Source organism: Mauremys reevesii, linkage group 2, assembly GCF_016161935.1.
Source record: "Mauremys reevesii isolate NIE-2019 linkage group 2, ASM1616193v1, whole genome shotgun sequence".
In the NCBI taxonomy this organism is placed as follows: Eukaryota; Metazoa; Chordata; order Testudines; family Geoemydidae; genus Mauremys; species Mauremys reevesii.
This window is the reverse complement of record NC_052624.1, coordinates 145,437,904-145,465,443: the sequence shown is the minus strand read 5'-3', so window position 1 is coordinate 145,465,443 and position 27,540 is coordinate 145,437,904. Positions and strand designations below refer to the sequence as shown.

Below are 27,540 nucleotides of genomic sequence, written 5' to 3'. Positions count from 1 at the left end.
TTTATAATGGTGTTCAATTTATAAAGTATTTTTAATTTATAAGGGGGGGTCTCACTCAGAGACTTGCTATGTGAAAGGTGTCACCGGTACAAAAGTTTGAGAACTAGTGTGCGAGAGGGCAGGCACCTGTTCGTGCCAGCAGGGTTGTAACAGTATGTACCTTTAACTCCCTGGGTTTAGACTAGCCTGTCTTTATTGACCCCCTGAGGTGGACTGGTGACACTGTGGGTGGGGCACATGGATATTTCAGAGTTTGAATTAGTCTTGCAGAATGGCAGTATAAGCTACTCTTTATAAGTGGGAAGGTTGTGCTTACCTTTTGTCAGGGCACAGGCCTGACATGGGCTCTCTGGGCTTAGCACTGCTCCCACGGGATGGAGAGCAGTTTGCAGTAATGCACAACACCTAACAAGTGATACTATCTTAATTATAAACAAACAGTACTTAGCCATTTGAAATAGCTAACATAAGTGACTTGAAGTCACTGAAAGGGTCTGAGTCCTGTTGCAAAGATGACTGCCCTTGGAAAAGGCACACAAACCTCTGTTCTATTGCTTTGGCTAACTGCACCTCCAGGGGCCACCTTAAGAGCACAGTAACTATCCAGCTTGTGGGAGCATTTGATACACTTCCTGTCAAGCTTCTGTCTGGAACCCCCTCTAGTTAATTATTTATAGCAGCAGGGACAATGGAATCCTTTGAAGAGTGAAGGTAGCAGCAGGATTACTTTGGATGCATTGCCTTTCGATTTCAAGTTGGTGCTCTCCCTTCTGGGCCTGAATTTCATATCACCCCTGGCTGATGGATGTGTTCTCCTGTGACACTAAATGGCCCCTTGAAACAAAACATGGCCCACGTTCAGCAAGAAATGCTTGCCTGTGTTGTTGTAGGGCCAGAGTCTTGCAGAGGTCAGACACGTTGGCCAAGAACTACACCTCCATTTGAAGTGGGGCCAGTGTGTTCTGTGAAGCAGCCCTTCAATGCTAGTGTGTTAAATGCTGGAAGTGAAGATTTGTGTTAAGGTAGCTAAGTAGCTTGCAGTAAATGTGATGTGTTGTGGTTCTTGTATGTAGAGCTGTGCCTATTAAAACTGATCCAGTCTCGTGTGCACACACCCCTTAAGACTTGGGGTCAGAGCTGTTGGACTCAAAGGGGAACTTTGGAAGAGAGGCTCTGGAGCTGAGCTCTATGCTGAGGGGGTGGTATGCTGATTTGAATAACATTTAACATTCCTGCGGTGGGAAGAACACCTCAGCAGCCCAACACTGGCATTTAATTTCAGAAAGGGGAACTATGCAAAACTGAGGCGGTTAGTTAAACAAATTAAAAGGTGCCATGAACTAGAGTGAAATCCTTGCAAGCTGCATGGACCCTTTTCAAAGATGCCATAATAGAGGCCCAACTTAATTGTATACCCCAAATTAAAAAACACAAAGAACTAAAAAAAGAGCCACCGTGGCTTAACTACCATGTAAAAGAAGCAGTGAGAGATAAAAAGGCATCTTTTTAAAAGTGGAAGTCAAATCCTAGTGAGGTAAATAGAAAGGAGCATAAACACTGCCAACTTAAGTGTAAAAATGTAATAAGAAAAGCCCAAAAGGAGTTTGAAGAACAGCCTAGCCAAAAATTCAAAAGATAATAAAATGTTTTTAAGTACATCGGAAGCAGGAAGCTGTGGGGCCCCTGCATGATCGAGATACAAAAGGAGCACTTAAAGACGATAAAGTCATTGCAGAGAAACTAAATGAATTCTTTGCTTCAGTCTTCATGGCTGAGGATGTTAGGGAGATTCACAAACTGAGCCGTCCTTTGTAGGTGACAAATCTGAGGAATTGTCACAGATTGAGGTGTCACTAGAGGAGGTTTTGGAATGAATTGATAAACTCAACATTAACAAGTCACCGGGACCAGATGGCATTCACCCAAGAGTTCTGAAAGAACTCAAATGTGAAATTGCCGAACTATTAACTGGTTTGTAACCTGTCCTTTAAATCAGCTTCTGTACCCAATGCCTGGAAGATAGCTAATGTAATGCCAATATTTAAAAAGGGTTTTAGAGGTGATCCTGGCAATTACAGACTGGTAAGTGTAATATCAGTACCAGGCAAATTAGTTGAAACAATAGTAAAGAATAAAATTGTCAGACACACAGAACATCATAAATTGTTGGGCAACAGTCAAAATGGTTTCTGTAAAGGGAAATTGTGTCTCACTAGAGTGCTTTGAAGGGGTCAACAAATGTGGACAAGAGGGATCCAGTGGACATAGTGTGCTTAGATTTCCAGAAAGCCTTTGATAAGGTACCTCACCAAAGGCTCTTACATGAATTAAGTTGTCATAGGATAAGAGGGAAGATCCTCTCATGGATTGAGAACTGGTTAAAAGATAGGGAACAAAGCATAGGAATAAATGGTAAATTTTCAGAATGGGGAGGGGTAACATGGTGTTCCCAGGGGTCAGTCCTATGACCAACCCTATTTAATGTATTCATAAATTATTCGGAGAAAGGCGTAAACAGTGAGGTAGCAAAGTTTGCAGATGATACTAAACTGCTCAAGATAGTTAAGACCAAAGCAGATTGTGAAGAACTTCAAAAAGATCTCACAAAACTAAGTGATTGGGCAACAAAATGGCAAATGAAATTTAATGTGGATAAATGTAAAGTAATGCACATTGGAAAAAATAACCCCAATTATACATACAATATGACGGGAGCTAATTTAGCTACAGCTAATCACGAAAGAGATCTTGGAGTCATCGTGGCTTAGGGTCCATGCAGTGTGCAGCAGCAGTCAAAAAAGCAAACAGGATGTTAGGAATCATTAAAAAAGGGATAGAGAATAAGACGGAGACTATCTTATTCCCCTTACATAAATCGATGGTACGCCCACATCTTGAATACTGCATGCAGATGTGGTCTTACCTCAAAAAAGATATACCGGCATTAGAAAAAGTTCAGAAAAGGGGTTTTATTAGGGGTTTGGAACCGGTTCCATATGAGGCGAGATTAAAGAGACTGGGACTTTTCAGCTTGGAAAAGAGAGGGGGGGGACATGATAGAGGTATATAAAATCATGAGTGGTGTGGAGAAAGTGAATAAGGAAAAGTTATTTACTTGTTCCCATAATATAAGAACTAGAGGCCACCAAATGAAATTAACGGGCAGCAGGTTTAAAACAAATAAAAGGAAGAAGTTCTTCACACAGCGCACAGTCAACCTGTGGAACTCCTTGCCTGAGGAGGTTGTGAAGGCTAGGACTATAACAGGCTTTAAAAGAGAACTGGATAAATTAATGGAGGTTAAGTCCATTAATGGCTGTTAGGATGGGTAAGAATGGTGTCCCTAGCCTCTGTTTGTCAGAGGGTGGAGATGGATGGCAGGAGAGAGATCACTTGATCATTACCTGTTAGGTTCACTCCCTCTGGGGTATTGGCCACTGTCAGTAGACAGGATACTGGGCTGAATGGACCTTTGGTCTGACTCAGTACGGCCGTTCTCATGTTCTTATGAAGCCAGCTGCCAGGAAGGGAGTGGTGAAAACAGGAAGTAGAAGGCGATAAAAGAGGGACTAAATAAAAGACAGTCCTGTGGCTGTTTGTGCATTTCAAGCTGAACTGGTCTTCTGGCCCACAGCAGTAAGAGCAAAGGGTGCTTATGAATGAGTTATTGCTGGGGAGGAGGGGGATTTTTCATGTTAACAGACACCCAGCAGCCTGTGCTTGTAGTTAGGGCACTGGCCTGGGTTCTAGTCCCAGCCCTGCCGCTGACCTGTGAGACTGGGCAAGTGTCTCTGTGCCTCAGTTTCCCAACTGGAAGACTGATGATCCTTCCCTGCAGGGGGGGGCTTTGAGAGTGAATCCATTAATGAGCATGTGACACTTGGCTACTGTGGTGATGGGGCCGGCTCCCTAAGCTTGCTGGCTAGATCTGGGTCTGTCTGCTGTCAGGGCCAGAGCGTGCTGTGTGGCCAGGGGGTAATGGGATGACCTAGCTAAGAGGCTTTCTAAAAGCTGGTGAGAGAGGGGGTCTGGTTGTGGGACAGGGTGGCTGCTAATAGGCTCTTGGTGTCACGCCTCCACACGTGCCCTGGAGCTCAGGGTTACGGCAGAGTTGCAGACATTCTGAGTCAGGGCAGAGCCTGGGTGTCCTGCTGCCCACCCTGGGCTCTAACCAGCCAGGAATCCTTTCCTGCAGGCCAGTGTCTGGGGCAGATCTCACCCCCAGTCTCCTGCATGGCCTGTCCCAGGGAACTGCACAGTCACAAGGACAGAAACTAGCCAAAAGGGGGAGAGAGGCAATCCCTGGGCTCTGTTTTGGGTGGCAGGACAGGCTGACTAGGAGGCACCATGCTTTGTACAGGTTGGAGTGTCTCTGCCATGGGGGGGGGGGGGGAAGAGCTTTAGCAGGGTGCCAGTGCATCCCTTCCTGGGGCCAGAGCAGCACTTGCTCTGCAGGGCAGGGGCTCTCACTGTATTACAGCAGCTGCAAGTGGGCTCTGTGCTGGACAGGTAATCCCCAGACCTGTTCCCCACTTCTCCCTGGGCACCAAGCCACTGTTTTGAAGCCTTATTTTACGGGTGGGGAAACAGGCCAGAGCATGGGTGAGAAGCCTAGAACCCTCAGCTCCCTGGTCAGTGATGCCAGTGTCAGGCCGGAGTTACTTCCAGAGGAGTCGTTCTGGCTTTACAGTGAGTAGCAGCCTCGCCGCCCCATGGAGTCTGAGGTGGCAGCTCACCCCAGGGCTCTTGGGTGCTCCTGGGCGATCATTTACACACCCCTGTTCAATCTATAACCGGCTGGGCCCAGGGAGTGCAGTTCAGCCAGCCCCTGCAGAGCATGGGATCACTGATCCAGCACTTGCAAAGTCCTCTGCTGAGGGCCTTGTCCAGCTGCGCTCTGGCCACCAAAGATCCGGGGGGGCTGGTGCACAGTGAGGGTAGGTGAGGGCCAGCCCTGTACAGTGATGGTGATGTTTGCACTGTGCCAGCCCAGCCTGGCTGCTCCCTTATTCAGCTGATGAACCAAGCCTCCCTGCTCAGCTGGGTCCTGTCCTCTCTGGCTCCACCCATGCCCCCACTGCATCTTCCTGTTAGAGTCGACCTCTGCCTCAAGGCAGGGATGGTCTGCTTAAACTGAAGGGCCCCACAGCTTGCTTCCTGCTCTGGCATAGCCCAGCCCTGGGGGTGGACACAGGCCCTGCTGTGACTCAGGCAGGGGGTTGAACCAAGCTGAGCCAGCTCTTGAATAGTTCATGTATTGAGGACGTGAGGAGAAAGCCCAGCCTACAGGCAAATAGCACCTACACATAACTGGCATGGGCCTGATCCAGCAAACATGCTGCTCTGCTGACCCCCCCAGCTTTGCCAGTGCCTGGCACTCACAGGCCCCTGCTGTCCCTGCCTCAGGCTTCCACCAGCAGAGACATTCGTGCCACTTGTAATAGGTAAAGGCAGCGTCACAGTGACCCACAAGGCCTGCAGAGAGATGGAGCGGCTGTTGGCGTCACAGGGCCGAGCCTTGTCTGAAGCTGTACTGAGTGTGTTGCTGCCCTCACAGTGGTAAGGCCAGGAACAGAACCCAGGCATCCTGCCTCCCATCCCCCACCTGCTCTGACCATGGGACTGCAGTTGTCTCAGAGCCAGGAATAGAACCCTGGTGTCCTGGCTTCCAGGCCCTACCGCTTTAAGGCCAGGCTAATACTATTTGTGCCTCCCAGCATGGCTGACCTGGCACCGCACAGGCAGCCTGTGGCCTCCTGCCCCACTTAACTACCCCTCACCCAAGCTAAAGCCTTTAAGCCGCTTTCTCAGAGCCGCCTTCATCCAACAATCCTTGAGAGACTTTCTCTGCCTTGGCTGCCCCTAATCGCTCCAGGGGAGCAGGGCTCAGCATGTCAGCGGGAGGATGATCTTGTCCCCAGATGTGTGGGGGGAGGGTCCATTCAGGGACAGTGCTGGGGGAGCCAATCCTGCACTCCCACCCCACAGAAAAACCTGTTGAGGCTACAGGGGTGAGTGATCAGCCCCACCCCAGGGAAGTGAGCTCTTTGGCTCCCAGGAACCAGCCCTTTTTGGGGGGCGAGGGGCTGGCTGGTTAGGGTTGCACTGTGGGGTTCCTTTAATGGTGGGGGTGGGAAGAGGGCAGATTTGCATCTCCCACAGCCTGGCTGGAACCTTTGCCCCCCTCCCCAACTAGCCTCACGGAGCCCATGGCACTGCCAGGCCCCGCCTCACGGCTGGACAAGATGCCTCAAGAGTACCAATGGGCACAGGCCTGAAGGCTGGACTCTGGTAGAGGCACGTGGTGCTGGGGGGGGGGAATGCCATGGGCCAGCGGTACTATAGGGAGCAGGGGGAAGGTTGAAAACACCATGGATGTGGGGGCAGCTGGAGATTGAGCCAGCAGCCCTGGCCCCAGCTCTCTGCGTTGCTCCCAGTGCTGGGCTGTCAGTACAGTTCTGCCCTAACCCAGCCTGCACTGATGGAAAACACCCAGGCCAGGGGGCTCCGGGGGTCGCTGCCTGTTCCCTGCTGGGCAGGCTGCATAGGAGGGAGCTCACTCATGCTCAGGCCAAGGGGTAACAGTGCCCTGCAGTGCCCCCAGCACCTAGCCGTCAGACCTCTGCCCTGCACCCCCAGGCCAGGCACCTACGGGGAGAGGCCTACCCAGGAGATGGTGCTGGGATCGGGGCGGGCTCTAGGTCACCTCACTCCAAGTGGATGGGGAGGGACAGGCACTGGGGGGTAGGACCCAGGCGCAGGGATTCTGAGCTGGGTATGAGCAGGAGCATGGGGGGCAGGGGCAGGACCTCCAGGGTGGGGTGGTGGCAGTTAAAAGCAGCAGGACTGGCAGTGGGGGGCAGGCATTAGGGAGGCAGGGGAACATAGGGACAAGTCAGCTAAACACGCTTGTGAGTCTGGAGTCCTGCCCCACATGTGGGCCCCCCGTCCCAGCAGCACAGAGAGGGCATTGCAGCACGGTGCAGGCTGGTACTGCGGAAGAGGTGGGGAAACTGAGGCACCCAGATGGGGCATGGCATACAGCAACTTTCCAGCAGAGCCGGACCCACATCCTGTGCTCCAACCCCCACCCCACAAACTCCTTGACAGAGGGGGGCTGCCCAGTGCAGGGGAGGGAGAGCCCATGTGGACGGGTAGCTGGGCTGCCGCTAACTCCACCCCGCAGGCAATGCACAGGGAACCAGCCCCAGGCTTAGAAACAAGGCGCTTTATTGGGAGAAAAGGGTTAAGACCATTGAGACAGAAGCCACCACCCCCCCTCCACTGATTAGACAGCGCCCACACCCCCTCCCCCCGCTGCCCCACCTAATAACCCCAGCCTGGCCAGCCCCTCCCCCAAGGTAGCTCAGCCTTGAGCATGTCTGTCCCCAGCACCACAATGAGTCCATGGTAGAGCCAGGCATGGAATCCAGGAGTCCTGACCCCAGGCTGCTCCTCTAACCACTAGCCCCCACTCCCCTCCCAGAGCTGGGGAGAGGACCCAGGAGTCCTGGCTCCCAGCCCCATGCTCTACTCCCCCACCTCTTCACACACTTTTCCCCTTTATTGCCGGCAGTAGGTGCTGGCACAGAGCCAGGCTGTGGCCCAAGCTCAGTTCTCCCCGGGGCAGACAGCCTGGTTGGGCCATGGGTAGCGTGGGGCTCAGGCTCTGTGGTGCTGTGGGCCCAGGCCTGATGCTCACCAGGACTTTGCACTCGAGGGCCTCGGGCTATGAGCAGGGGCCTGGTCCCCCTTGCGTGAGCACTGCTCCCCATCAGCCCAGCAGAAGCGGGAGGACCCAAGGGCGTGCGCCTATCCCCGGGTGCACTGGGCGATCAAGCTGAGATTATGGGAGGAGGGGATCCCTCGTCTGCAATGTGTCCTTGGACCGTCCCCCCTAGGGTCAGAGCTCAGCCCGCTCTGGCTCCTTCTGCACCCCCTCCGTCCCCGCTGCACCCGCCTCCTGCTGCATGTTGGCGTAGGCCACCTCCCGCGCCAGGTGCTCCAGGGACGGGCGCCCCAGCGCCAGGTTCCTGAGCGAAATCCAGGTCATCAGGAAGCTGTGAGGGGAGAGAAAGAGCAAGGGCTGGAGATGGGCCCAGAGGGGCATCTCGGGGGGGCAGATCTGGGGGTGTTCAGCTCAGATGGGCGGTGGTTCACGTGGCTGGGGTAGAGGGAGCCGGGAAGGTACGGCAGCTGGGGTGTCATGGCTCGTGCGGAAGTGGGGCCTGGCCCCTGGTTGGGAGGAGGTGGGTGCAGTGGTGGGGGCCTGGCAGGGCAGCCGGCGGTAGGGTGACCAGATCACACAGGTGAAATGTCAGGACACAGGGGGGGGAGCAAAAAACCAACCAAAAAAACGGCTGCCCGAGCTCCACAACCTGCCCCCCCCCCCCCGCACCAGCTTTCCTCCGCTCTGTCTCCACCTCCCCACTCCCTCCAGTGCTTGCGCTGCCATACAGCTGATCAGCACAAGCCTGGGAGGGAGGGGAGAGGAGGAGGAGGAATGTGGCGTACTTGGGGAAGAGGTGGGGCCAAGGCAGGGATTTGGGGAGGGATCCAATGGGGCAGGGAGGGGGTGGGACTGAGGGCAAGGGCAGGGATTTGGGGAGGGATCCAGTGGGGGAAGGAGGGGGCAGAGTCAGGGCCAGGGGCGGTGGGGGGGGTGGAATGAGCCCCCTCCGGGCTCCGCTCTGCCTGTGAGCGGAGGCAAAATATTGGGACAATTCGCGTCCCGACCGAGCTTTGGTCAGGACGCGGAACAAATAAGCAAATATTGGGACAGTCCCGATAAAATCGGGACGTCTGGTCACCCTATCTGGCGGTGAGGGGCCCGTGGCTGAGAGGAGGTGGGCGCAGTGGTGGGGGCCTGGCAGAGTGTACAGCGGTGAGGGGCTGGCCCGTGGCTGGGAGGAGGTGGGCGCAGTGGTGGGAGCCTGGCAGAGTGTACAGCGGTGAGGGGCTGGCCCGTGGCTGGGAGGAGGTGGGTGCAGTGGCAGCAGGGCAGTGGGGGGGCTGGTGTGTGGTTGTGGAGGGAATAGTGCCAGGCGGGTGTACAGCGCCGGGGGGCTGGCGCATGCCGGGCGCTCACCTCCGGCGGAACAGGAAGTACTTCCTGGCGGCGAAGCGCTGCAGCCGCTCTCCGAGTGTGGCGTTTCGCCGTCTCTGCAGCTCCTCCAATCGCTGCTGGCGCTGCACGAAGGCCTGGACGACGGGGTCCGTCTGCATGGCATCCCCCAGGGCACCATCTAGGATTGGCTGCAGCTCTGGGGGCAGGGGCTCCGTCTCTGCACCGGGGGGTGGGGCGCAGGCATGAGATGGCTTCTCACTCCCAGGGGCCCGTACGCCACAGGGAAGGGGAGATGCCTGGGGAGCCCCATGGCAGGAACACAGCCACTGGCGCCCAGCGGGAGGGATCTCTGCCCGCTACTCCCCACAGCCAGTGCTCCAGGGGATCTGGGCTCCGGGGGCAGTGCCGGTCCCATCAGCCAGGAGCTAGGCTAAGGGGCAGGGCCCCAGAGACTCACCGCTGCCGTTCTGCACCTTGTCCCGCAGCTCCTGCAGCTGGGTCAGGTTCCGCTCCAGGGCCACGTCCGTGGTGTTGACGTAGACGTACATGTAGCAGGAGGGCTCTGGTGACACCGTGTGCACCTTGTGGTACTCGCCCGGGGGCAGCTGGGACACGGAGGGGGTCAGCAAGTGGCAGCAGGCCAAGCGGGCTGAGAACCAGCCAACTCTCTGCCCTTGCCAGATGTGCTGAGCCAGAACACAGCTCCCAGCTTGGGGGGGAGGATTCCCCACCCCCAGATATGAAACCAGGACCCTCGGGCCCAGTCCCCATGGCCCCCCAGCGTATCCAGCACACCTGGGCTGAGAACCAGCCAGCCACCCTCCATGGCTCTTCTGCCAGGCAGGGACACAGGCCGGGCTCCACCCCTGCCCCACAAGCCCAGCCCTCACCTGCATCCTGTCCCCTTCCTGCAGCGTATAGTTCCTCTGCTCCTTGACAATCTCCACCACGACCTCCCCCTTCAGCAGCTGCAGGCTCGTGTTGCCCAGATCCTCACTCACAAAGTTCTCCAGGTGCAGGCCTGGGGGTATAGGAGGGGACATAAAGGATGGCGAGGGCAGCCCCACTGGGACCCACCTCCGCACCATCTGGCCACAGGACACACCCGTGACCCACACTGGCAGTGTCTGGAGCTCTGCCCCACTCTAGCAGCAGCTCCTCAGGAGAGGATAACAGCCTCCTACAGCTGCCCGGCAATGGAGTAGCTCCTTTAGGTCAAGCTGCAGCGGCTGAGGTTTGTGCTCTGAAGGTGCCAGGTTCCAACCCTGTTGATGAGGCAGGTGGGTTGTTCTATTAGTAACAGGAGCCCCCCCAAAGGAATGGGCTGCAGGCAGATACCTGGGAAATCAGCGATGAAAACCACCTCGGTCTGGTTGTCCAGCGAGCTCTCGATCTCCTGAAGCTTTGCCCTCCAGGGGGACAGGTTGACCAGCAGCGGCTTGAGCCACGGAGTGTGGCGGAAGGGAGACCACTCGGCCCGCACGATGTCCACCTGTGGGTCAAAGAGCCTGGCCGGCGAGAGGGACCCGGTGAGCGCGCCAGAGGCTGGGCCTGCAGGACGCTCCAGTACCCGGCTCCCTGCCTGGTTTGTCTCCCGCGGGGCAGTGGGCAGCCGGCCCCAGGGTCATTGCAGGACAGAAGGGGCATCAAGTCCCTGAGGTGCCAGCTGCCAGATTGGGTCTGTGATGGGACCCAACGCACCCTGTGCTGGGGGCATAGCACTGCCACACACACACCCACACACCCTCTCTCTCTCTCTCTCTGTGCAGTGCTACTCAGCAGCCCAGCCCTCCCCCTACTCTGTCCTCTCCCTGCTGGGGGACAGCCAAAGGCTGGGCATGGGGCCGGCTGGGCTGGGGCCAGCGCAGGGCAGGTAGGACCCCCTGCCCCCGCACTTGCCTCTGCTGGAAGCGGTCGTTGATGGAGACCCAGATGTCGAAGTAGATCTCAGGCTGCGAGACGTTGTAGTTGTGTAGCAGGCGGCTCAGGCAGGTGGCGTACTGCTTCAGCATGTCAGCGTGGTCCTTCCAGCGCCGGCTCTGGGTGAACACCTGCCCGGACATGCCCGCTGAGCCAGGCGCCAGCCAGCCCTGGGATCCCCAGCCCCCCACAAGTCAGGAGATTTCCATCCCCACAAGCTTCTGCCTCAGAGCCAGCTCTGACCTCCCCATCCCATAGGTTCAGAGGGACGCCAGCCCTCTGCGCAAGGCACAGGATTGGGGGTCAGGACTCCTGGGTCCCAGCTCTGCGGCTGACTCCCTGGGGGGGGGACTATGGGCAAGTCCCTTCCCTGCTCAGTGCCTCAGTTTCCTCACTTGTAACGGGACAGGGAAATTCAGTCCTATCTGCGAGGCTCAGATAGTCCAGCAGAGAAGGCAGCACAGCCGCCGAGGGACAGAGTCATGCCTGAGCGCAGGGCTGGGAGAGCCCCGGCAGAGACCCTCCCCCACATTTCACTCCATGGGAATTTAAACAAACCAATAAGCCCCCATTTTGACTCCCAGCCCCAGATACAGTCGCATCCCAGCGCAGGGGGCTCTGGCTGGGACACAAGGGCAGGGAACCACACTGACAAGCAGTGTTTGAGGAAGATGAGTCAACAGGACTCCTGGGTTCTATCCAGGGCTCAGGGAGGGGAGTGGGGTCTGGTGGGAGCCAGGACACCTGGGTTCTATCCCTGGCTCTGTAACAGATTTCCTCCGTAACCTTCAGTGAAAAAGCTCCCCACGCCTCAGTTTCCCCATCCGTACAACAGGGATGGCCTGGGCCCGCCTTTGTTTAGTGGCCTGAGACCCTCAGCTAGAGCCTCATTGTCTGTGCTAATTAATATTGTTAACGACCATTAACGTCCACCTCCTCTGGGGCACCAAGCACAGCCAGGCCACAGTGAGGGCGCCGGACACAGGTGGCCAGACTGATTGTCCAGTCCCCTTCACTGCGCAGAGAGGGAAACTGAGGCAGGGAGCGGGGCAGGGATGCCTCAGGGAGTCAGTGGCGGCAATAGAACCCAGGGGTCCTGGCTCCACCCCAGAGCGTGGCGGGGTCACTTACCCCAGGGTTGAGGTAGCCCAGCTCCCCGGTCACGCCATCCCGGTAGGTGATCTTCACATGCTGGTGGGAGCGGGAATGGACCATCATGTCCCACGAGTAGCCGTACAGCCCCTTGGTCCAGTTGTTGTAGCCCTGGGGAAGGGGGCAGCACATCAGGAGGAGCATGGGGGGATAGGGAGCACGTCGGGGGGAGCACGTCGGGGGGAGCGATAGGGACCAAGTTGGGAGACAGGGACCACGTCGGGAGGAGCATCGGGGATCCCTGAACCCAGCATCCGAGCGAGATGGTTTGTGCTGTTGTTTTGCTGCCCCCTGCTGGGCAGTCGGGGATCTGGCTGATGTTACCCACCTGGCAGCCCCAGCTGCGGGACCATGGCCACCCTGCTGGGTCTGTGCAGCTCGCATGGGCCACTGGTCACCGGGTGGACACCCAGCTCCTAGGGGAAGTCACCCCAGCTGGGGAGGGTCAGGGTGGCCAGCCACAAAGCCAGCTCCCTCCCTGGGAGCCAGGCATCAGCCACGGCTACGTGGTGGGGCAGCACAATCGGTGCCGGGTCAGAGGTACCGGCTTGTCCCCCAAGAAGCAGCACCCCAGCACCCCTCCCAGCGCTGCCCTCCGCTAGCCCCCAGCTCCTCCCCTCCCCGCAGCTCTGCGCAGCGCGGCCCCAGCCGCAGGGGCCCCTACCTGGGTGATGAAGTGGGAGTAGGGCAGGAAGAGCTGCTCCAGCACGTACAGCACGGTGAAGAGGGCCCCCAGCTTCTGGCGCAGCCCCGGCCCTCGCTCCCCCCTGCCCCGGCCCTTGCGCTTGGACCCCCCGTACACGCACGCCTCGCTGGGCTGCGGCGGCTCCACGGAGGGCAGGAGCCTTCGGAGACAGGCCGGGAACCTGGCACCCAGGCGGCGCGGCCAGTCCGGGGAGCAGAACAAGGGGCTGGTGGCAAGCATGGTGTAGGAGAACATGCCTGTGGGGAGAAACGAGCCGTCAGCCAGGGAGCTCCCCTCCCCTCAGGCAAGGCCAGGGGCACTGGCTGGGCGGGGGTTAGAGCAGCTATGGGGAGCCAGGACTCCTGGGTTCTATGCCCAGTGCTGGGAGGGAAGGCTGGGAGCGAGGACTCCATTCCCAGCTCAGGGAGAGGGATGTGGTCACAGGAGGGTTGGGAGCAGAACTCCTGGGTTCTCTCCCCAGTGCTGGGGGGGCGCGGTCGTCGAGTGAGTTAGAGGGAGGGTCTGGGATCCAGGACTCGGGGATTCTCTCCCCAGTGCTGGGGCGGGAGGTGGTGGTGTCAAGTAGGTTAGAGGGAGGGGCTGGGGCCGGGACTCCTGGGTTCTCTCCCTAGTGCTGGGAGGGGAGGGGGGGTCGAGAGGGTTAGAGGGAGGGGCTGGGGCCATGACTCCTGGGTTCTTTCCCTAGTGCTGGGAGGGAGGGTCGAGAGGGTTAGAGGGAGGGGCTGGGGCCAGGACTCCTGGGTTCTCTCCCCCGTGCTGGGAAGGGGATGTGGGGGGTGGGAGCAGGACTCCTGGGTTCCGTCCCCACACCAGCCCCCTTACCAATGCTGAAGAGCTGCGAGTTCATGCAGTGGAAGTAGGAGACGAAGACGAGCGCTGCCGGGCGGGTGGCATCGAAGAACAACAGGTAACCAGCCGTCAGGTCCAGCACCAGGCCTCCGCCATGCACCACCAGAAGGCTGGTCATCTCCTCAGACAGCACCAGCCTGGGGAGCATGCAGGAGGTGAGACCCCCATCCCCTGCCCTGATGAGAGAGCTTCTCCCCTGCAGCCACCTGCAGGTTGCCTCCCCCCCCCCCCAGGCCAGACCGCCTGTGTTCTCTGCCCCATGGCAGCACCGAGCCCCATATCCAAGCAGCCCCTGGGGATGCAGGGCTGGTAATGCCACAGCCCCTTCATGGCACTGACTGGTGGCGGCTAGGGGATGATGGCTGCCCTGGCTGGGCTAGGGAGGGAAATACAGGCCCCAGCCCCCTCCCCCTCCAGCCTGAACTTCCAGGGCCCCTTCCCTCTCCCTAGGTCCCCTTCACTTTGTAACAGCCATTTGGATCCCAGCCCTGAGCCTTCGAGACCCCAGATCTCAGGGCTTGGGGCAGATTGTTCTGTGTGTGAACCCTTGGTGCAAAGACTTGGGGAGCATCTATCTCCCAGCACCCAACTCTCCCCACCACCATGGTCTGCCCAGCACAGCATGGGTCCAGCATATAGGGGGGTCACGCCCGGCGACACAGGGCAGTCAGACATCTCCCCGTCACCCAGTGCCCAGTAAGTGACACACACACACCCGTTCGGAGCATGGGGCAAACCCAGAGGAGCCAGCCAGCCTCCCTTGGTGCCAGCTGGGGGATTTCAGTGCAGGGGCCTGTTGTGTTCATGTGCAGGTGACCTGGCGTGAGCCCGTGTGTTTCACACGTGAGCACCCAGCTCAGGCCGAGCAGCCATTGGGGGGGGGTCCCCACGCAGGCACTGACCAAGCTTGGTGATCGGTGTTAGTGCCTGGCCGACCACCCCCAGTGCCAATGTCTGCTGTGGCAGCGCCCCAGCGGGACGATGAACCCAGAGCTCAACCTGCCCCCAGGGCTGCCCCCATCACCCCAACACTCACTTGAAGGGGTCAAAGAGCCAGTGGCGGGACAGCGACCCCATGGAGTAGCCTTCCACCCAGTCAGCATCCAGCTTCTTGATGCCCGCAATGAAGTAGACGATGAAGATCTGGGTGACACAAAGCGCCCGTGAGCAACCCCAACCAGCCCCAGGGCTGGCCAGCGCCTGGCTCCCAGCACAGCCAGCACCAGGCAGAAAGCGACGACCGCTGAGCGCGGGCCCCGAGAGCTCACACACAGACAAAGTGCCCCATTTACAGGTGAGGGGGATAATCTCTGCCTGCACCTCTCTGTTACCAGGGTCTCAGAGCACCTCGGTATTCTTATCCCTCCCCCACAGGTGGAGAAACTGAGGCAGAGAGGGGCCAGGATGGGCCCAAGGTCACAGTGAGTCAACAGAAAAGGTGGGAATAGAACCCAGGAGTCCTGGCTCCCAGCCTGCCCTGCTCTAACCCACCAGCTCCCACTCCCCTCCCAGAGCTGGGGAGAGAACCCAGGAGTCCTGGCTCCCAGCTCCCCCACCCAAGTCATCCCCCTCTCCAATCCATCACAGAGCCCTGAGATTTTGGGGGGTGGGGACAGAGTCCTGCTGCCCTCACCCTCCCAGGCAGTGACGTGCTGTGTGCTGCTGTCCCCTAGTGGCCAGCCCAAGGGACTGCACCAGCATTCTCCACCCCTTCAGAAGCATGGCCACAGCCCCAGGGCGATACTCCAGCTATAAGAGGCCCATTTCCCCAGCATGGCAGGGCCAGCCCCAGCAGGGGTCCTGACCGACGCCCAGGGCAGAGGGCATTGGTGAGAGTTGGCGGAGCAGGGGGGCTGGCCCCTTGCCAGGGACTCAACAGAGGGGCCCAGGGCAGTGCTCCCCTGCAGGGCAGAGTGAGGCAGCGTGGGTGTGGGTTGGGGGAGGCTGCCCGTGGACACCCCCCGCCCGTACCTGCATGCGCAGCACTGTGTAGTTCCACAGGGGCACGTGGGCATTCCTCTTCCGGGGGTGCCGGAGCCCATCGATGGACCTGGGAGGAAGGAGCTGCTGTCAGGGCGCGGACATGCCAGCACGGGGAGCAGTGCAGCCACAGCTGCCCCCCCGCAGGCACCATGGTAGTTATGCCACGGCCTGGATAATACAGGCTGGGCAGCGGCTCTCAGCTGGGCTCCAGGGGAAGCACTCCAGCCCCCTCCCCAGCAGCTCCCTGCCCACAGCTCCGGGCCTGCTCTGCCAGCCCTGCGCTATCCAGGGTCAGACTATCTGAGCACAATGGTCCCATCTGGCCCGGGGATCTGGCTTTGCTGCAGGTTAGGTGCCATTTCTAGGCTAGGGAAGCAGAGGCCATAAGTGATGTAGAAGGGCCCAGGTGGAGCTGGGTCAGGTTTCATCGGGGAGCTGCAGTTTATTTGTGGCAATGTGGCTTGGCGTTTGTGCCCAGCCATACGACTGGGCAATGCAAAGCAGATGCGGGTGGTGCTCAGATTGCAAGGTTTCCCCCTGGGCAGAATTGGGGGTTCGGGTATAAAGATTTGAGGCCTGATCCCCGTTGACCCGTCCTGCAGCTCCAGGAGAGGGGCACCAACATGACACCGGAGTGACAGCGGTGCCTTGTCCTTGGGCTCTGGCCTGCCCCATGGCACAAGGCCTGGCTCACAGAAGCTGAGCCCGACGGCTGCTCGCGACGTGTATTCGTCAGTAGCGTGGCTGATCTCTGCACTGCTGTCACGCAGAGTTTGCGGCTGGAGGAAGTTGGTTTGGTTTTTGCAGGCGGCTGCTTTACCTCACCGCGCCGTCACGCACAAGACGGATCACGGAGACACGCATGACAGAGCTACCAGCGTGAGGGCGTCTTGGCAGGGCTCCAGCACTGGGAAATGCAGCCTACGTCCCAGCCAGCCCGTACGCCGTGTGACTAGAACGGCTCTGGGCGCCAACAGCCTGTGCTGGGCGCTGCGCCAAGATGGAGCCGGTCTCATTCTTCAGGAGGGGAAAGAGCCTTTGGACTTGGGAAGGGGCCCCCCACCTCTTCGGGCATCAGGGCTCCTGGGGCCTTGCCACAGCTCTGGCTGGAGGGACAGAGCCAGGCTGCCCGGGGCCCCGCTCTGCGTTCAGCAGGGGAACCCAGGAGTCCCAGCCAGGGCCCCCATGATCAGCAGCGGTGTCAGCACCCAGCAGGCAGACAGGGTCCTGGGTTTGGCGGGGGGCCGAGGTGGGGATCCGAGAGGAGAAAGGGCTGAGTCAGAGCCGGTTTCAAGAGCCCCGACCCCCAGCCCCTCCCTGCCACTTGCTCTGCTCCTACCTCCCCGACGTGCGCCCCCTGCCTGCGCCACCCTACCAGTAGCGGTTGGCGTCCATGAAGGTGAGCTGGAAGCCGAGGAGGCCGTAGAGGTAGGAGTGGTTGTTCCAGGTCGTCTTGTCCAAGAGGAAGACGTACCAATAGGGCAGCATGAAGAGCAGGCAGCTCAGCCGGTAGCAGCAGCCCAGCATGATCCCCAGGGCACCTGGGACAGGTGGGAGGGATTCAGCAGGGGCCAGGGACCTCCCCTCCTCCCCAGGGCTCCCCAGCCTGGACCCTATGCTGCCAGCACCATCCTAGGGTTCCCTAGGGAGGTGGTGGAATCTCCTTCCTTAGAGGTTTTTACGGTCAGGCTTGACAAAGCCCTGGCTGGGATGATTTAGTTGGGGATTGGTCCTGCTTTGAGCAGGGGGTTGGACTAGATACCTCCTGAGGGCCCTTCCAACCCTAATGTTCTATTCTATGATCCTGCTGGCCATGGCTCTGAGCCTGTCCCTGTGAGGGGCCTGGCCCAGCCTGAGGGGCAGTATAGGGCACAGGGCCACCAGCTAGCAGAGCAGCCCTGGCATGCCTGTGTCTGGGATGGTCCTGGCAAGCCCCTGTCCCCAAATGGGACGTGAGCCCCAATCTCAAACTGGTCAGGGCCCCTCAGACACTGCACCCCCCAATCTTCCCAGCCCAGCCCCCCCGATCCCTCAGCACCCCCCTGTGATGCTCTGTACTTTGGAGGAGCACCCTACACCCCCATGTTCATCGTTGTAAAATGATTGTGTGGTATCAATGCAAAGTTTGTCATGTCGGGTGTCTTCGGAAGGCTCATGATGCACTGAGCAGTGTTGTTACAGTGATGTTGTAGGTTATAATTTCATGTATATAGTTACGAGGCTGAAAATGTGTCCTCATGGTTTAAAGCAGTGGCTCTCAAACTTTTGTACTAGTGACCCCTTTTCACATAGCCAGCCTCTGAGTGCAACCCCCACTTACAAATTAAAAACACTTTTTTATATATTTAACACCATTATAAATGCTAGAGGCAAAGCGGGCTTTGAGGTGAAGGTTGACAGCTCACGACCCCCTGAGGGGTCCCGATCCCGAGTTTGAGAACCCCTGGCTTAAAGCAACCCCAGGCAAAAACTCTCCAAGAGCAGAGAGGCAGTTCACACGTCATCAGGGCATGTATGGGACAAACCCAGCCCAGCCTGGCAGGAGCAAAGGACACTGGCCTAGGCAGCAACAAAAGGATCTGTTGGACCCTAGAGAGAGTCACTCCTTCCTCTGGTCAGTTTGGGACTGTGATGCGGTAATGCTCACCTGACTCTGAAGGGGTGGGGTGGGGAGGCCAAGCCAAGAGGGAAGAAAGGACATGATAAAAGGGAGAGACGTTTGCCATGTTCTCTCTCTTCCACCTCCATCTACAGACACCACCACTAAGCGACTGAAGCGCTGATCAAAGGGGAGCGCCTGGCTGAAGAGCAACCAGCCAGTCTGTGGTGAGAAGTGGCTAAGTTTGTGAGGACATTGAAAGCGTTAAGATCAGCTTAGAATGTGTTTTGCTTTTATTTCATTTGACCAAATCTGACTTGTTATGATTTGACTCATAATCACTTATATCTACCTTTATAGTTAATAAATCTGTTTGTTTGTTCTACCTGAAGCAGTGCGTTTGGTTTGCAGTGTGTCAGAGACTCCCCTTGGGATAACGAGCCCGGTACATATAAATTTCTTTGTTAAACTGACCAACTCATATAAGCTTGCAGCGTCCAGCAGGCATAATTGGGCACTGAAAGACGGAGGTTCCTAGGGTTGCGTCTGGGACCGGAGATATTGACTAGCGTAATTCGGTTGCAAGTAGCTGGGAGCAGCTTACGTGCCAGAGGCTGGGCGTGACCAGCCCAGGAGTGGGGGGTCTCACAGCAGGGTCAGGCTGGCTCCCAGAGTCAAGCATTGGGGTGACCTAGCAGATCACCGGTCCAGACAACACCAGAGGGGAACGTCACAGTGGCGCAGCGAGCAGGGTGTATGCGCGGCTTGTTACTCTAAGTGAAGTTCACACTTTAAGCACTGATATTTGAGATTTTAAGTGAATCTTAAGTGCAGTGGCTAAGAACAGTCAGGAGGAGGTCACAGGTTTGTTATTTTCTGTTTATTCCTGAAGGGGAAATAGGGGCAGAAAAGCAGGAACATGAGTGAAAGCAGTGAAGCGATTGCAAAGTTGGAGCTTTTTAGTCTGCAGAACAAGAGCGGGAGCACCAGCAATTATTGCAACTGAAAGAATTGGAGATAAAGGAAAAAGAAAAAGAGGCTGCACACAGAAGGGCCATGGAAGAAAAAGACAGAGAGCGGGGAGAGAGAGAGAGAGAGAGCGCGCGAAAATACCAACTGGACCTGCTAGAGAAGCAGAAGCAGAACCAGAACTCAATGACTCCCATCACTCCAAAAATCCAGAAATGGGACACTTATGTCCTGCATACAGTGAGGACGATGATATTGTTGAATATCTGACTACCTTTGAAAGGCTGTGTGTAATACTTGAAATCCCTGACAAGAAAGTTCCTACCGTGATTGCGAAATTAACTGGCAAAGCTCGAAATGCATTCAGTGGGATGCCTATTGAAGATGCTTTAGTCTATTGTAAATTTAAAGATACTGTTATGCGAAGTTGTCAGATTACCCCTGAAACATATTGAGTTACATTTAGGAATCTGAAGAGGGCTATTGGGATGAGTAATGGGGAATATGTAAACCAAATGATCGATTTCTTGGGGAAATAGGTGCAGGGTACGGAGATGGGAAGTTTTGAGGGAATGTTGGATCTTGTTACTCAAGAGCATTTCCTAAGCATATATAAGGCGGGTGTAAAGCAGTGTCTATGGGTCAAAGATGTAAAGTCTGTGGAGGAGATGGATTTTTTAGCTGATGCCTTCAAACAGAATCAGGCGTCTATTGAGGGCAGGCCACAGAAACAGGGGTTTAAAACTGGTGGGAAGGGAGGATCCCATTTTGCCCCTGGGAAGAGAGAACGAGGTTGGGAGCCTAAACACTCTCTTAGCCCAAAACATTCCTCTACTGGTAACTCTCATCCCAAATTTCCTGTTAAAGCAGAAGAGCTCAGGTGCTATCCGTGTAATTCCACTGATCACCTGAAGAATAGATGCCCTGTGCTAGGAGGAAGCAGGCAAACAATAGCTCATGTTAGTTCTGCTGTCCTCACCACAGAAACCCCCCAGGCCATTGAAAGCTATCATACTGGTTCTGTGACATCATCCTCTGCAGAACCAGACATGGAGCATGTTTCGGCTGTCCAAATTGATGGCAGGGAATGCTTGGGGCAGAGGGATACAGGGGTCCAGATCTCTCTGGTTAAGCAGAGTGTGGTTCCAAAGGCCAGTATAAGATCTCTCTCCTGCCATCCATCTCCACCCTCTGACAAACAGAGGCTAGGGACAGCATTCCTTACTCATCCTGGCTAATAGCCATTAATGGACTTAACCTCCATGAATTTATCCAGTTCTCTTTTAAACCCTGTTATAGTCCTAGCCTTCACAACCTCCTCAGGCAAGGAGTTCCACAGGTTGACTGTGCGCTGTGTGAAGAACTTCCTTTTATTTGTTTTAAACCTGCTGCCTATTAATTTCATTTGGTGGCCCCTAGTTCTTATATTATGGGACAAGTAAATAACTTTTCCTTATTCACTTTCTCCACACCACTCATGATTTTATATACCTCTATCATATCCCTCCTTAGCCTCCTCTTTTCCAAGCTGAAAAGTCCTAGCCTCTTTAATCTCTCCTCATATGGGACCCATTCCAAACCCCTTTTCTGAATTTTTTCTAATGCCAGTATATCTTTTTTGAGATGAGGAGACCACATCTGTACGCAGTATTCAAGATGTGGGCGTACCATGGATTTATATAAGGGCAATAAGATATTCTCTGTCTTATTCTCTATCCCTTTTTTAATGATTCCTAACATCCTGTTTGCTTTTTTGACCACGTCTGCACACTGCGTGGACGTCTTCAGAAAACTACCCACGATGACTCCAAGATCTCTTTCCTAATTGTAGCTAAATTAGCCCCCATTATATTGTATGTATAGTTGGGGTTATTTTTTCCAATGTGCATTACTTTACATTTATCCACATTAAATTTCATTTGCCATTTTGTTGCCCAATCACTTAGTTTTGTGAGAGCTTTTTGAAATTCTTCACAATCTGCTTTGGTCTTAACTATCTTGAGCAGTTTAGTATCATCTGCAAACTTTGCCACCTCGCTGTTTACCCCTGGGCGAAAGCAGATTCCTTGTACCATTAGCTAAAATCCATGTGGTGTGGGAAGGTTTGGAAAGTGTTCTGACTGTGGGAGTGACGGAACACCTCCTATTCCACCTGCTCCTTGGTAATGATTTTTTCCGTGTAGCTCAGGTTAAAATATTTGCCTGCAACAGGAGGGACTGTTATGCTGGGACCCCCGAGGGAGGGAAAGGGTAAGGTCTCAGGAACTGCTGAGGAATGGGAGAGAGTCTCTTTCATTCTTCTGCAGCAGGAAGTAGCCACATGCTTCCAGGTGGGAGGGTGGTTGAGACCAACTCCTGCACTGCAGCTGGAGGCAACATCAGGAAGGAATGGGGTTGTAATGCCAGCTAACAAGAGACAGACCCCTTCCTAGGGAGCACAGAGGAATGTGTCTTAGAGGGGGGCCCAGAGGAGGAAACAGGGTAAGGAATAGTGGGGGTACAGGAATGTCTCCTCACTAGTCACTTGGGGCAGGATGCCCAGGACACTCAGCCTGTGACCCAGGTTTTGAGAGGGAACTGTGTAACTGACCTCCTGGAGGGGAGCAGTCACACAGCTGACTTCTTGGGGACAGACAAAGGGGTGGCGGAGGTACCCCAATCCAGGTTCCCATTTTTCAGGATGCTATTTCTGAGAAGTTTTTGAAAAGTAACTGTGTCTCTTTACATCAAGATGCAGCTCCAACACCTGGGGCAGCAGGTTTCAGTGGCAGCCGTGTTAGTCTGTATCAGCAAAAAGAACGAGGAGTCCTTGTGGCACTTTAGAGACTAACACATTTATTTGGGCATAAACTTTCATGGGCTAAAACCCACTTCATCAGATGCATGGAGTGAAAAATACAGTAGGAAGATATATAACAGTACATGTTAGTACATGTTCATTGGTACGGCAACTCCCATCTTTTCATGTACTGTTATATATCTTATACATTTGTTAGTCTCTAAGGTGCCACAAGGACTCCCTCGTTGTTTTTGTAACAGCAGAGGAGCTGAGACCAGGAAATGGCCAGGGGGTAATCTGTCAGAATACAGACAACCCAACTCAGAGAATGGGGGTGGTTTCCCCCAGGCTGGTGAGACACAGGGAGCAGTTATGGGAGAGCTGCTGGGAAAGGGTGAATGTGATCAACGGGTAAACACACCTCGCCCACAGAACACAGATCACAGCCCTCTAGGCAGGGAAAGACCCGGTGCTGGGAGAGGGAATACCAGGTAACCCCAAAGGGGAAGCTGGATTTCCTACATATGGAGACCACTCCCCAAAGGGTCAGTCAATGTGCAGGATCCCCCTGGACCTTTATCTTGCCAGACCCTGAGATATCAAAAAGCCAGAAACATTATTAAATTAAGAACCAACACAGAGGGGAACCCTGGAGGGAAGGAAAAGCCAGTGACTGATTACATGGGAGAGAGTCAAAGGACACCCTGGGTAATAAACAAACTAATCTCGAACTAGACTATCTGAACAGAGGGTGTGCTCCATCTGTGATAAAAAATGTTTGGTATCAATGTCAAGTTTTGGGGATAAGAATTTTGACATGGATGTTAAACCTTATGATAATGCTACTTTTCAATAAACACCTGTAAACAGGTTTGAAGCTTATCACAGCAGAGAAACCATAAAAAACCTGGTTTGCTGTGTGTGAATGGGGAAACCGAGGCACACTGCCTCATGGCCTTGATGGCTGGGTGCCAAGAGAACTATAACAACAAACTGCCTTCGAGCTAGTCAGTGACTAACCCTCTTGCAGTAAATTAAGAGGGGAGGTGTGATGCTCTGTACCTCGGGGGAACACCCTGCACCCCCATGTTCATCCTTGTAAAATGATTGTGTGGTATCAATGCAAAGTTTGTCATGTCGGGTGTCTTTGGAAGGCTCATGATGCATTGAGCAGTGTTGTTGTAGTGATGTTACAGTAATTGTTGTTATAGTAATGTTGTAGGTTATCATTTCATGTATATAATTATGAGGCTGAAAATGTGCCCTCATGGCTTAAAACAAACCCAGGCAAAAACTCTCCAGGACCAGAGGGGCAGTTCACACCTCATCAGGGCAGGTATGAGACAAACCCAGCCCAGCCACACAGGAACAAAGGACACTGGCCTAGGCAGCAACAAAACATCGGTTGGACTCTCCAGTGAGTCACCCCGTTCCCTTGGTCAGTTTGGGACTGCGATGAGGTAATGCTCACCTGACTCTGAAGTGGGGGGGGAGCAAAGCCAAGAGGGAAGAAAGAACATGATAAAAGGGAGAGACCTTTGCCATGTTCTCTCTCTCCATCTACAGACACCACCACCAAGTGACTGAAGTGCTGATCAAAGGGGAGAGCCTGGCTGAAGAGCAACCAGCCAGTCTGTGATGAGAAGCAGCTAAGTTTGTGAGGCCACTGAAAGTGTTAAGATCAGCTTAGAATGAGTTTTGCTTTTATTTCATTTGATCAAATCTGACTTGTTATGATTTGACTCATAATCACTTGTATCTACCTTTATAGTTAATAAATGTGTTTGTTTGTTCTACCTGAAGCAGTGCGTTTGGTTTGCAGTGTGTCAGATACTCCCCTTGGGATAACAAGCCTGGTACAGATCAATTTCTTTGTTAAATTGACAAACTCATATAAGTTTGCGGAGTCCAGCGGGCATAACTGGACACTGCAAGACAGAGGTTCCTAGGGTTGCGTCTGGGACCAGAGATGTTGTCTAGTGTCATTCAGTTGCAAAGAGCTGGGAGCAGCTTACCTGCCAGAGGCTGTGTGTGACCAGGAGTGGGGGTCTCACTGCAGAGCAGGGTAAGGCCGGCTCCCAGAGTCAAGGATTGGAGTGACCTAGCAGATCACCGGTCCAGACAACACCAGAGGGGAACGTCACACTCCCAGATCTCCCAATTCCTCCAGCCCCCCTTGATTCCCCCAGCTCAACCCGCAGTGCCCAGTCCCGTGCCCTCACCCAGCAGCATGACTGCGTAGAGCAGGTACATCCAGTCCAGCGGCAGGGGCTCCAAGAAGTTGATGAGGGGGAAGCGACAGACCTCCAGCCCGTCCAGGTACTTATGGTCCAGATAGCTCAGGCCGCGCTCCTGGGGGATGTCCAGGGCCATCAGCAACCCTGAGACACGGGCAGAGGCAGCGTCAGTCATGGAGAGGGTTAATCAATCTCTCACGTCCAGCCCAGAGTCCCCCAGGCTCGGCCAGTCCCAGAGGCAGAGCACGGATTGGGGCCAGCAGCCCGTGCAGTTGGGCACTGCCCTGCTGCCCACCCGGCCCAGTCTGGGCACAGGACCCCAGCGACCAGGCAGCCACATGGAAGCTGTGCCTGGAGCCACCCCCACCCCACCAAGCACCTGCACGACGACAAATACTCACATGGGGATCCCACTCCCAGTGGCTCAGTGCAGCGACCCCCCTTTCACAGGCAGGGAAATTGAGCCACAGCAAGGGGATGGGACTCACCATGGGGCACCCCCAGGAACCCAGGCATCCTGCCTCCCCACAAGGCTGACCTCACTGGCTGTAGCAGCCCAGCAGGGGTCCTGCTGTCCTGCCCCGGGCTGGAAGTAAGGGCCAGAGAAACTCGCCCACCCCGATAGGCAGCCCCTGGTCTGGCTCAGAGAGCAGCTTGGAGACCCAGCCTCTGCAGGGAGCCTGCTTGGAACCCCAGGGTCCAGTGGGGCCACTAAGGACCGGGAGAGGCTGCCATAGGCAGCAGGAGTCATGTCATGTGAACACAGCACTTGTGAAAGGCCAGGCCTGAGGGGAAACGGACTTGCCCAGGGTAAGGCAGCAGGGCTGGGCAGAGAACCCAGGAATCCTGGCTAACAACTCCCCCACCCCCACTCTAACCCACTTCCCTCCTGGAGCTGGGGACAGAACCCAGGAGTCCTGGCTCCCAGCCCTCTTCCGAGCACCATGCTAGGACAGTGGGGTCAGCCTGGACTCCGAGAGGACAGCGCCCCTGACTGAGCCCCCTTTTCCAAAAAGCTCTCCCATCCAAGTGCTGACTCAGCTTGTCCCTGCTTCATAGCATGGCCCCAGGACCCTCCTCATCCAAGTCCAGGAGCCGCCTCGTAGGGAGACCCCCAAGCCCCACAGCACGGAGGGTTTAACCCCTTTCCCGGCAGGCTCATTGCAAACCACACGGGCACAGCTACCCACCATGGCACGAGGCTGTGGGGCCTGGGCTGGCCATCACTTCTGGATCCCTAGGCTGAGCCCTGAGGGCAGGGGTGCGTTGCACTACCCCACCATGGGATGGCTAGAGTCAGGGGGTTGAGGAGACCCCATTGTCCAAGCACTGGGGGGCCAGAGGGGAGGGCACCCCTCGGATCTCACTGGAAGCAGGGCTGGGACCACCACATATGCTCCCTCCTGACCATTGGGGCCTCTTCTCCTCCGCACTCTGAGGCCAAAGTCCCTCCCCACCCCCACAGGCAGAGGACACTGGCCCTAACCACATTGCAAAACCAGCCCTACCCAGGGCTGGGAGCAGGGATTGGACCCGCCCCCAACGGCCAGCCAGCGGAACCAGCTGGCAGCCGGACAGTGGCAGGGCAGGGTGGAGTGGGGTGGGTGGGACAGGATGTGGGGAGGCTGTGGCTGGCTGGGGGGCATCAGAGGTTCTGGACAGGGCCTGCAGCAGCACCACGTGAGCCCTCTCAAACCGCAGCCTGGTCAGCGGGGGCTGGGTAACCCATAAGCAGGGACAGGCCGGGGACGAGGGACTCCTGCACTTCTCCACTCCTGGACCCCATGCAGCACGAGGAGCAGCGAGAGCAAAGTATCAGGACTCCTGGGTCATCTCCCCAGCTCTGCTCTCCCTTCAGCCATTCTGTGCCTTGGTTTCCCTCCCACAAACGAGGAGAACAACATTAACCTGCCTGGAGTCCCCGAGATCAGGAGGCTGGGCTTGAGGGAGGGGGACTAAACTGAGCACCAACTGTCTGAGCATTCAAGGGAGGTTAGAGCCCCCCGGGGACACAGGACGATTTCTGAGGTGCCCTCTCACCAGTCGGGCTCCCCAGAGGGGCAGGGATCCCAGGGGCACGTGCCCTGCCCAAGGCACTCACCGAACAGGAAGCGGAAGACACCCAAGGAGGCCGGGTCCGTGGGTCTGTTGAGCAGGCAGACGAAGCGGTGCCAGCTGGACACATCAGCCCATTCGAAGCCCAGCAAGCGCTTGGCCCAACTGCTGCTCTGCTGTGTGGGCTCCGGCGCCCACCGCGCCCCCTCACCATCGCGCCGCCTCCGGCCGGGCAAGGACTCTGACAGCAGGGCAGCTGCAAACCAACGGAGGGCGTGGGGGGGGCAGGACAGGGGAGGTCACTTCATTATTCGGGGGGCAGGAGGTTCTTAGCATCCTAGACAGTGTGACAGTGCGGGCTCTAGGCGTAGGATCAGCTCAGAGCGTCACAGCCCCCCAACAGCGCCCCTCACTCCCGCCCCGCAGCCCCGGTACCCCGGCCCTGCCCCCCCGCTCTGCGCTGCCCCTCACTCCCGCCCCGCAGCCCCGGTACCCCGGCCCTGCCCCCCCGCTCTGCGCTGCCCCTCACTCCCGCCCCGCAGCCCCGGCCCTGCCCCTCACTCCCGCCCCGCAGCCCCGGGACCCCGGCCCGGTCCCCCGCTCTGCGCTGCCCCTCACTCCCGCCCCGCAGCCCCGGGACCCCGGCCCTGCCCCCCCCGCTCTGCCCCTCACTCCCGCCCCGCAGCCCCGGGCAGACTGAGCACCAGGCGGGACCCAGCACCCGGCTGCCTGCCCCGGGCCGGGCCCCTCTTCGCGGGGCGGGTGTCCCGGGCGGGGCGGGGCTGCAGAGCCGGGCGGGGACCCAGGAGTCCGGCTGCGAACCCCGGTACCTGCCGCGCGGCCCCGCGAAGGCTCCATCTCCGCGCGGCTCCCAGCGCCCCGCCCCGGTTGCTAGGAGACGCTCCAGAGCGAGCCCCTTGGCCGCAGACACGTCACCAGCGCGGCGGCCGCAAAGCGGAGGGGGTGGGGGGGGCGAGTGTCGCAAGCGCGGGGCGGGCGGCGGCGGTGCTTTGCGGCAGCCCCCAGGGGCCGCTCGTGGGGTCCCCGCCCCACTCCCAGCGTTGAGCCGGGCGGAACCCGGGGCCCCACCCAGCCCCGCCTCCTCCCGCGCGGCCCCTCCCCCCGCGGGCCTGTCCCGGACGCCTGGGTCCTCCCGCTTCGAGACAGCCTCGCGCTCGGGGTCCTGGCGCCCCCGGTCCCACCCTGAGCCCCGAGTGCGGGGCT

General features: G+C 56.9%; 1 protein-coding gene across 1 annotated transcript; it reads right to left on the bottom strand.

Annotated features, from left to right (window-relative positions):
• Positions 1–7,333: 7,333 nt before the first annotated feature.
• On the bottom strand, positions 7,334–27,276 carry GGCX (gamma-glutamyl carboxylase). The gene is made up of 15 exons (XM_039525661.1): positions 27,147–27,276; positions 26,363–26,572; positions 24,247–24,405; positions 17,053–17,218; positions 15,666–15,744; positions 14,731–14,837; positions 13,668–13,831; positions 12,804–13,081; positions 12,119–12,250; positions 10,967–11,118; positions 10,406–10,575; positions 9,958–10,088; positions 9,525–9,672; positions 9,089–9,284; positions 7,334–8,060 (listed from the first exon to the last, which is right to left on the bottom strand). Exons 1-15 carry the CDS (start codon positions 27,172–27,174, stop codon positions 7,904–7,906), a joined length of 2,277 nt encoding a protein of 758 aa, XP_039381595.1. The 5' UTR covers positions 27,175–27,276; the 3' UTR covers positions 7,334–7,903.
• Between the last annotated feature and the right edge of the window lie 264 nt (positions 27,277–27,540).

Coding starts and splice junctions, on each gene's coding strand:
- GGCX (XM_039525661.1), bottom strand. CDS start 27,174: ATGGAGCCTTCGCGGGGCCGCGCGGCAG. Junction 13,082..13,667: donor CTCGCAGCTCTTCAGCATTG/GTAAGGGGGCTG, acceptor TTCTCCCCACAG/GCATGTTCTCCTACACCATG. Junction 10,089..10,405: donor TTTCATCGCTGATTTCCCAG/GTATCTGCCTGC, acceptor CTATACCCCCAG/GCCTGCACCTGGAGAACTTT.